General features: G+C 60.3%; 1 protein-coding gene across 1 annotated transcript; it reads right to left on the reverse strand.

The window, feature by feature from the left end:
• Positions 1 to 1,787: 1,787 nt before the first annotated feature.
• On the reverse strand, positions 1,788 to 5,180 carry LOC119875927 (galectin-7-like). The gene is made up of 6 exons (XM_038525558.1): positions 5,136 to 5,180; positions 4,759 to 4,953; positions 3,806 to 3,862; positions 3,318 to 3,406; positions 2,374 to 2,575; positions 1,788 to 1,956 (listed from the first exon to the last, which is right to left on the reverse strand). Exons 1-6 carry the CDS (start codon positions 5,178 to 5,180, stop codon positions 1,843 to 1,845), a joined length of 702 nt encoding a protein of 233 aa, XP_038381486.1. The 3' UTR covers positions 1,788 to 1,842.
• Positions 5,181 to 10,298: the final 5,118 nt, after the last annotated feature.

A 10,298-nucleotide genomic window follows, 5' to 3' on the forward strand; every position in this document is an offset into this window, starting at 1 on the left:
TTCTTTTTTAAAGATTTTTTAATTTTATTATTTATTCATAGAGAGAGAGAGGCAGAGACACAGGCAGAGGGAGAAGCAGGCTCCATGTCGGGAGCCCGATGCGGGACTCGATCCCGGGACTCCAGGATCGCGCCCTGGGCCAAAGGCAGGCGCTAAACCGCGGATCCACCCAGGGATCCCCAAGAACAGTGTTTTCAATTGGAAATCCATGCACAAAAAAACCAAAGTTGAGCCCTTACTTCACAAACATAGGAAAAAATTAACTCAAATGGTCTCCCTCTATATGTATGAAATGACAAAGTTTAAGTACAGCTCAAACTTTAATAATTTTGATTGAAAAAAAATTTTTTTTGAGAGCCGCTTAGGAGTAACTTGCCAACTTTCTGCCTCTTACTTTCAAATACCTTCTTAATATGTAGTAATGTTTCGTGTGAACATGAACATTCTCCACTATATATGATCACTTATATATATGATCACTTATATATGATAAGACAGAAATGAAAAATCAGGAAATGAACACAGATGAATCTACCATCCAACCTAGTTTACCAGCTCTGCCAACGGTGTCTTACCTTCCGCTGTTCTTTTCCAAATCTGTAACCTATGGGTAGGTACAACTTTAAAAAAAAAAATTGCTCGGAAACTACATGACACAGATGAATAAAATAAAAATTAAGTCATTTAACGAAGAGCCCTGGTGGACCAACCGATGTGAGATTCTCAGGTCTCCCACTGGGAGAGGAGGACCCCTCACGACACAGCCCACCCGAAATATACAAAGAAGGGCCCAGAATGAAGAGCGGCTGCACCCTGCAGGAGCTCGGAAGGTGCAGAAAAAGTTGTCCTGGAAGGATTCGAATTCGCCGAGATTTGGAGGTCGTACACATTCTTTTGCATCTTCAGACGAAACCAAGGAATCTGCCCACGCTCCTTCACCGACTGCCGAAGCTGCAGCATCCGCAGGGGCCACGGGGAGGCGACGTGCCCACGCCGGGAACCGGGCACATCCCTCCAGGCGCCTGACTCCCCGACCCGACCCAAACCCAAACCCCAGGCCGTCCCTATATCCATCTCACGGTTAGGACCACGGCCACGGGGGAGGACCCTTCCTGACACCTCCGGCTCAGAGCCGCGACCTGCCTGCATCCAAGCCAAGAAGTCACGAGCAGCCGCCGCCTCCGATCGGAGCCGCCGCCTGCCGGGGGTGACGGCGTCTGCGCGGGGCCCCACCCGCCCCCGAGGGCGCTCGGGCAGAGCCAGGGCCCGGCCGCCCAGGCGCCCAGAAGGAAGGAGGGTGCGAAGGGGCGGGGACCGCGGCGGGGCCCGGGGCCTGATGCCGTGTCTCCTCGGCTCGGCGGGGAGAGGCGGCTCCGTGCGCGTCTGCCCCGCGGCGCCCCGCGGCCCCCACCCCGCGCCAGCCGCCGGCCGGCACCCGAGGGGCAGCGGGCGCACAGCTGGCGGGGAGGCAGGCGCCGGGGCCCGTCGGGGCGCAGCACCCGTCTCCGTCCGCTGGGGTCGCGGGGGCCCGGCGAGCGGGCATCGTGCCCCGTTGGGCCGGCCTGAGCGCGCTCCAGCCCCCGGGGCGGCCCCCGCACTCCCGCCCGGGAAGACGCGCCCCACACGCCCGCCCGGATCGCGACTCCCGACGCCTCCCGGCCCCGCCGTCGGCCCAGAGCGGGGCTCGCGTGGCGCCTCGGCCGCGGAGCCAGCGGTGACCCGGCGGCCTTCGCCCCTCGAGCCCGCTGTCCGCGTGGACGCGCAGGGGACACACACGCAGACCAGGCGCACACGCGCGGAGGCTTTATTTGCGCTGCGGGGCGCCCGGCGCCGGCCGCGGGCTCAGAAGACGCTCACGGACTCGAGCTGCAGGTCCCCGCCCACCTCCAGGAGGCGCACGCGCGCCGGCGGGATCCGGTAGCGGAAGTGGTGGTACTCGGAGTCGCCGACCACCGCCTGCGGGGCGAGGGGCCGCGCTGCAGGGCCGCGCCGTGACCCGCCCCCCGCCGGGCTCCTCGGGCTCGTCGCCCCCCGCCCTGCGCCCTGCCCCGCTGGGGGACCCCCGCCCTGGGCACCGGGCCTCGCTCGCGGCTCCGTGCCCTGCCACGCCCCTGCCCTCTGACACCAGTGCGGATGCGCTGGGGGAGGGGAGGGGAGAGGGGAGGGGAGGGGGAAGGGGAGGGGAGAGGAGAGGGGAGAGGGGAGGGGAGGGAGGGGAGGGAGGGGAAGGGGAGGGGGGGAGGGGGGCCCACCCACCCCCACCCACCCCGCCCTGCTGGCTGCGCTCCCACCTCCGCCGGCAGCCGCCCCGGCTTCCCTGCGGGCGGGGCCTGGGTCTCGGTGGGGGGGCCGCCTGGGGGAGCAGGGACCCACCTTGAAGCCTTCGTCCGTGGCGATGAGGAGCACGTCGAAGGGCTGCCCGCGCTGGAAGGGGATGCCCGTGCCTCGCTCCTCGCGGCCCCAGGCGCCCTGCTCCAGGGTGTTGAAGACCACGGTGGACTCATCCAGGCGGGGATTGAAATGCAGCGCAGCCTCGCTCCCCGGGGCCTCGCCGCACAGCAGGTTCACGTAGAACCTGGTGGGTGGTGGGGGGAAGGGGGTGCGGAAGGACCTCAGGGGCCTCGGGCCTGGCTCCCCTTTACCAGAGCACGGACCAATATAGAGACCGGGAACGGCGCACACCACAGGGAGGGCTGTAGACTGCGGCCAGGAACCCAGATTCCGGGGGACCCAGAAACTTCTAGGTGGACACATCCACCACACGAGGGTCACCGTGCAATGGCCTGGGTCCCCCTCGATTTCCAAAGCCTCTGAGAGTTGCCGTGAGTCATGGTGCCAATGGCCAGGGTGCTCCCCATTCCTACACTATCCCCTTTCCTACAAGGCTGGGAACAATACCATGGACCCCGTCATTCCTGGTTTCCCCAAACTCCTACTGTAGCCGACCCCGATGTCTCAGGGCTGACTGCGTGGGTTTCCCAGATGCCCCAGGCACCCCCCCCCCCCATCACAGGACATATTTGCAGAGTTCCTGGGGATTCCGGCTGGGAGGCGGAGGACTACAGGCAGGAACCCTGAGATTGCCCTGGAGCCCCAGTTTCCTAGGGACACACGGGCACCCCAGCCTGTACACAGCCATGGGACACAGAGTGAAGACCTGAGATTCCAGAAAGTCAGCCAAGGTCTGGGGATTCCAAGCCCCTGGGGGACAAAGGTGGCCCTGGCATCCTCGGGTCTGGGCTGGAAGTGTTGGGGTGAGCTGAGCCTGGACAACTCCCACCCCGACTGCTGGGCCCCTGCTGGGCCCCGGCTCTCACCTGCCAGCCTTGTTCGGGACCACACCCCGAATCCTCATCACAGTGCCGACTCGGATGCCCTCGGGCAGCGAGGTCTTGTGGGGCACGTTCTGCAGGAGCAGCGGCGGGGAGTCCGAGGGGAGCAGGGGTGCAGGGGAGAGATGCACAGGGGTCACCCCAGGGAGCAAGCGACCAGGACCCCGATCAGCACAATCAGGGAGAAGAAAGGCCCCAGAGAGAAAGGGGAGAGGCAGAGGCAGCGGCAGAGGTGGAGAGAGACACGGATCAGTGGAGACAGGGAGACCCCGAGGGAGCCTCCAGGGGCACTAGGAGCCCTGGGACGGGCTGGGTCAACCCAAGAGCCACAGCCCAGGCTCTTCAAGCACCCCTGGCACCCGCTTTCTCCTTCCCAACAGGCCACCTCAGGCGGGCCCAGCCCCTGCCCTAGTCCGGTGGGCCTTGGGTCCAAGCCCCCCCAGCCCCCCAAGCCCCGGCCCCGGGGCACTCACAGAGCTCCCTGCCCTGGCTGCGGGCGGCAGGGGCAGTGGCGCTGCTGGGGATGGCTGCTGGGACCTCATATGAGGCGGGGTGTGGCAGGCCTGGCTGACTCATCCCCCCCTTTCCACGCCCACCACCCACACCTGGCACAGACCCTGGCCCTGGGGCCACCTGGCCCAGCACCCCATCTCTGGGGACCAGGATTCCCCTCACTCCCTGCTCCTTTGAGCTAATGGTCCTAATGACAGATCCCAGGGAACCACCAGGGCCAGAGGGGACCCGGGGAGCCCCCGTCCAGGCAGCCCCCTTCCTGCAGCTTGGCAGCCAGAAGAGAGTATTTTGCCCATTTTATCTGGGGAGACTTGGCCCGAGGGGCCGCGCCGGGGGCTGGAAGCGCGGGCCCCCTCCCAGGCTGGACCTCCCGCCCAGGGCTGGGCTGCACCCCGACAGGCCGCCTCAGCCCCCCCCAATCCTGACCCCGCACCGACAGCCACAGGACAGGGGCTCCCAGGGGCCGGGGCTTCGCCTGAGGGGCGCCTGGGGCCCGGGGGCCCAGAGCAGAGGCCCGCACCCAGGAAGTGCTCCCGGAACGTGGTCCAAAGAAGGAGTCACTCAGACTTGCCAACTGGGGCCACTGCCCAGCGTCGGGGCGCGCCTGCGCACTCGGGACCCCTGCGCTCAGCCCGGCCTTAGGGGCATCGGCGCCCCCATTCCGCACACAAGGAGCCGGGCTCAGAGGGGGAGGCTGATGCCCAGAGGCCCTGGCCCGGCCTCCGCAGTCCCTGTGGCCCTGCCTTCCCTCGGCCCGGGCAGTGTCTGTCTTGTGCCTCAGTCCCCAAGGGTGCGCTGGGCCCCAGCCCCGGCCGTGCCTCTGGCTCCCACTGCCTCCCCCAGGTGTCCCTGTCTGTCCCTCCCTCCAGACTCCCGAGCTCTGTCCTGTTCCACCTCCCAGGGCTGCCCGCACCCTCCCAGCCAGCCAGCTCCCAGGGGCAGGGACGGCAGGGGACGGCTGTCCTAGGCCGCCCACACCCAGACCCAGGAGGATGACAGCAGCCTGGGACCCTCCACCCCAGCCCACTGCCAGCCCCACAGCCCGGGCCCCACAGGAGCGCTCCAGGATAGGAAGGGTGGGGTCAGAGGGAGGAGCTGGCAGATGGGTCTGGAAGGCAGGGAAGAGGCAGGTGGGGCAGCTGAGCAGAAACCCCTCCTAGCAGCCAGCAGCCCTCCTCCCCACCTGCGCCACCTGCTCCCCGCTCCCACTCCTGCCCCACCCCGCAGAGGCAGGAGGCCTGGGGCAGGGAACACAGTGGAAACTCTGGGTGGTGACAGCAGACCCAGAACCTGATCCACCGCCTCACTGTCCCCCAGGCCTCCCAGACTCTCCATCCTCCCACCACGCGAGGCACCCAGGTGGGGCACAGCTTGGGAGCCAGGGCCTCGGAGAGGGAGGCCGAGAGTACTTGTGTTTGGGGGGGCCCACAAGCACCCCCAGTTTACAGGGGAGCACACTGAGGCCCAGAGAGGGGCAGCCTCTCAGCCTACGCCACAGGGCAGGGAAGCGCCCAGCGCTGGGTGGGGCCGGCATGGGCCAGGCCAGGCCATGGGGACTCCCAACCCAGGGCCCAGGGGCCCGAGATGTCCCAGGGTGATGGGCCCACCCCCCACATCAGGGTGTCCACTCTCTGGGCCCCGCCTCTGGGGCGGGGATGGCAGCCCCTGGTCCTTCCCTGGGCTCCTCTTCGCGCCTGGAGATTTCTCCCCGCGTGGCCGCCCTGCAAGTCCCAGCTTGACTTGGGTGCTTGGCCCAGCGTTTGCCCGTGATCCCTTATGGCGCTGGTCGCTGGCCCATGTCTCAGCTGGGCTCAGAGCTGCGCGCCCTGCTGCGTCCTTGTTCTCCTCTGTTCATCATCCTCCCATCAGTTCCGGAATGATATTTGCGGGAGCAGTTTTTTCATTTCCAAGGAAGTAGTGAATGTGTTTGTTTCTCAATACTCTCATCCTCCCCCCCCCCCCGCCCCCGCCCCACCAGCTGTACTTCCCAGGGGAAACGTGCTCAATGCGCAGGGTGTTGCAGATTGTCGACCAGGGTTCTGGGCTTTGTTTTTCGTTTTTGTTGGTTTGTTTGTTTGTTTGTTTGTTTGAGATTTAATTATTTGAGTGAGTACAGAATGAGAAACACACAGAGAGAGAGCAGGATCGGGTGGGGGTGCACAGCAGGCTCCCCACTGAGCAGGGAGCCCAATGTGGGTTCCATCCCAGGGCCCCGGGATCCTGACTTGAGTTGAGGCCAGACGCCTACTCGCCTGAGCCACCAGGCGCCCCTGATGGGGAGATCTGCCGAGTGTGCAGACGTGAGCCACCGCCACCCCCATGGAGACTCCTGGCCCCCCCAGACGAGCCAGCCCCCTCCGCTGCTTAGGAAGCCACCGCCACCCCTTGGCAGTTCATGGCCACAGGGTTCACTTGCCATGACCCTCAAGAGGAGGGGTGAGCAGACTGAGCGGCCCGCCCCCGGCCTCCTTCGGGAAGCTACTGGGGTCAATGCAAAGGAACTCACTGTACCCCCGTCCCTGTCCCAGTGTCCAGTGTCGTGGGCACTGAAGATCCCAGGCTCTGCCAGCGGCGCTTGTTGGGGGCTCCGGCTTGTTTGTGGTTCCCGGGGAAGACCATGCAGGGGCTGCGTGGTTTTGTACAGGGCCATTCAAATGCGGGAAGGACACCTCTCTAGCCTATTTCTGTTTTCTTTTCTTTTTTTTTTTTTTTTTTTTGTTTGTTTTGTTTTGTATTGTTTTGTTTTTGTTGTTTTTTCTTTTTGAAAGAAAATTTGTTTATTCCTGAGAGACACAGAGAGAGGCAGAGACACAGGCAGAGGGAGAAGCAGGCTCCATGCAGGGAGCCCGATGCGGGACTCGATCCCAGGACCCCGGGATCACGCCCTGAGCCCAAGGCAGCCGCTCAACCACTGAGCCCCCCGGGGGTCCAGGCTGACTAGGTCTTAGGCCAGAATCCAGTGCAAGCCTCTCAGCTATTTATAGACAGTGCATTTCCCCCGCGGGTCCCTGCAGATGGGAGGCAGTTTCTGTCGCCTTTGTCCCATTGATAAACTGAGCTCAGGGAACTCTCTTCCATATTCGAAGCTGCACCTGGGAGTTTACCATGGATTCAGGTCTAAGTGTTTCCACTTGTTCCAGCACATTCTTCCAAGTCACAGGAATAACGTATCCGTGCCTGAGCTGGAGATACCCTGACTTCTTCTTTCTCCTCATCTTTCCATCTTTCCTCTTTCCTTCCTTCCTCCCCCCTTGCCTCCCTCCTGACTCCTTCCTGCTTCCCCACCTCCCTCCCTTCCTTCCTTCTCACCACCCCTGAGGGACTGGGTCCTACAGCCATCAGGTGGGCTGCTCACGTGGTGCCCCGGTGGGGGAGGGTTCTGGGGCGACAGTAGTGGGCTGAGGGCTGCTGTCCCACTGTGGCATCAGAGCTGGTGACAAGGGTGCTCAGAAGAGGGTGGTCCTCTGCACCTGGGTGGGAGTGGGTGAGAAATTCAGAACCTGGTGTTGATGTTGGAGTCAGGCCTCTGTTACCTTCAGCGTGGAATGACTCCCTAGTCTTCCTTTGTCTTGAAGACCAGGACACCTGGGAAGATTGGAGGTCGAGGTATCCCCATCACTAGAGTCAGGTTACAAGCTTTGGGCAGAGGACCCACAGAAGGGACACCGTGTGCATCCCATCAAGGTGCCCACCACCTCCTCGTATCCTGTGGTGGGTGGATTAACTTAGATCACGTCACTAGTGGTACTTCCCAGCCTGGCCCACCATGAAATCACCCATTTGTTCTTTGTCATTAGTCAGCGTTTTGTGGGAAGTGCTGGGAAATGATGCAAATGTCACAATCTTCACTAAACTTTATCATTTCATCATTCACATCTGCTATAGACTGTGTCCCCCCAGATTCCTAGGGTGAAGCCTCATCCCCAGTGGGATGGTATATGGAGGTGGGGCCTTCAGAGGTGATGAGGTCATGAAGGCCCAGCCCCCATGAGTGGGGCTGGTGCTCTTATACCAGGACCCCAGGGAGCTCTTTTGCCCCTTTGATGGAGGAACAAAGGACTAGCTGAGGACAAAGCATGAGCCCAGGGTGGCACATTGACAAGTCCTTGAAACAGGCAAAGGAACATTCCTCCGCGGACTCAACTGCCTCTATCTTCATACTTTGCTAAGGGCAAAAAGCAACCTAAGCCCGACCCCCAGGATCCTGTGAGTCTACTTTCACATATACAAATTCCTTTAGAAATTTCCTTTATCTCTAAATCCCCAAGATATATGTTGGCAATCGTCCCCCAAGCACATGGCCCACCAACATACATCTGAAGGGTCTGATGACTCAGGCTTTATTAGACGGTAATAAGTGCCCTTTTCCCAACAATAGCTACCCCCTCAAGGTGCTGGAGACCTTGCTCCCGAAATTCCTGAGAGTGCACTATCCTCAAACCCTTCCCGACTCCCCGGTACATAATCAGCCACCCCTCCCAGGCCCCGGGCAGCAGCTCTTCCTGCCCACGGGTCCTGTCCCCCGGGATTTAATAAAACCACCATTTTGCACCAAAATGTCTCAAGAATTCTTTCTTGGTCGTTGGCTCCGGACCTCACCCCACTAAACCTCACCCATATTCCAAAACTTCATCCCCTTCAGCCATGTGAGGACACAGGACAAGAAGGCCATCTATGGGGGATCCCTGGGTGGCTCAGCAGTTTAGCGCCGCCTTCAGCACAGGGCATGACCCTGGAGTCCCGGGATCGAGTCCCAGGTCGGGCTCCCTGTATGGAGCCTGCTTCTCCCTCTGTCTGTGTCTCTGCTCTCTCTCTCTCTCTCTCTCTCTCTCTGTCTCTCATGAATAAATAAATAAAAATCTTTTTTTTAAATAAAAATCTTTAAAATAAAAAAAAGGCCATCTATGAACCAGGAATCGGGTTCTCACTGGACACCGCATATGCCGGTGTTGACTGCAGGCTTCCAGAAGCATGAGAAATAAATTTGTGGTTTTTCTAAGCCCTCCGGTTGGTGGTACTTTGGTCATAGCATCCCCGACAGGGTAAGATGACAGATCAGTAGGGACGGAGGGCTTCGGGATTACTCACGGTGTCATTCCGCATGACGCTCCCTGTCCCCCATCAGCCTGTGGGAGTCCGTGCCAGCTGGTGGGGCTGTCCCACCCCAGCACTGTGAACGCTTCCTTCTCCTCTGACACAGGAAGCTCTCCCTGGCACATCTTTTGCCTTGGCACATCCCCTGGGAGCTCGCAAACAGCCATCCCTAGGAGTTTCTGTTGTAGGGAAAGGCACAAGCCTTAGGAACCAAGACTGGGGCAGAGTCCCCTGGGGTGCCTCCTCAGGGGACCCGGGGGGGGGGGGGGGGGGATGGGAATCCTGACATGGGTCTGCACCTGGAGGGGAGCCCGACCCTGTGCCTCTGCCCTCCCAGGGTTTCTCAGCAGCGCCCAAGAAGCGAACTGATGTATCCAGCAGGTCGACAGGAGAAAGGCACCTGCACTTATGTCACCGGCCACCTGAGGCCTCCTCAGGAAACAAAGCCTCTAAGAAATCGCTAAACCCTCATGCTTTTTTATTTTTAAATATTTGATTTATTTATTCATGAGAGACACAGAGAGGGGCAGAGACACAGGCAGAGGGAGAAGCAGGCTCCCTGCGGGGACCCCGATGTTGAACTTGACCACAGGACCCTGGGATCATGACCTGAACTCAATCACTGAGCCACCCAGGTGACCCTAAAGTCTTGTGCTTTTATATTAAGCTAACAACAGGGGTAATTGCGGAGAAGTCCCTAATTTGTGGGGTGGGTAAAGGCAGAGAGGAATTACTTTTACAAGGCCTATTTGTATAGAATTCTCTAGGTCTCAACTGGGGTGGAGAATGTGACTCTCCTACTGGCCCAGGGTTAGTGTCTGGCACAGGGGACATTTTCTCCCCTGTTCTCAGGAAGCAAATAGGACTTTAAGTGGCCTTCTTGCCTCTTTTATTTTGCAAGTGCTATTAGTTCAAAATAATCCTTACACTAACGGGGCATATTTTGGGGTGGCACATGGGGCACCCTTCAACATACACGCATGTATTTACACCTGTATTTCTTTAACTTTTGTGTGTATAATAATACTCGTCTGTCACAGAAAGGCAAACAGTGTGACTGCATTCCTACCTGGTCCCTGGGGTAGTAAATTCATAGAGACAGGGGTGCCCGGGTGGCTCAGCCAGTTAAGCTTCCAAACATCAGCAGGGGTCCTGGCTCAGCGGGGAGCCTGCTTCTCCCTCTGACCCTCCCCCTGCTCATACTCTCCCTCAATCTCTCTCTCTCAAATAAATAACTAAATCTTTTTAAAAATTCATGGAGATAGGGAATCCCTGGGTGGCTCAGCGGTTTAGCGCCTGCCTTTGGCCCAGGGCGACATCCTGGAGACCCGGGATCGAGTCCCGCGTTGGGCTCCTGGC

This window comes from Canis lupus, chromosome 1, assembly GCF_011100685.1.
Source record: "Canis lupus familiaris isolate Mischka breed German Shepherd chromosome 1, alternate assembly UU_Cfam_GSD_1.0, whole genome shotgun sequence".
NCBI lineage: Eukaryota > Metazoa > Chordata > Mammalia > Carnivora > Canidae > Canis > Canis lupus.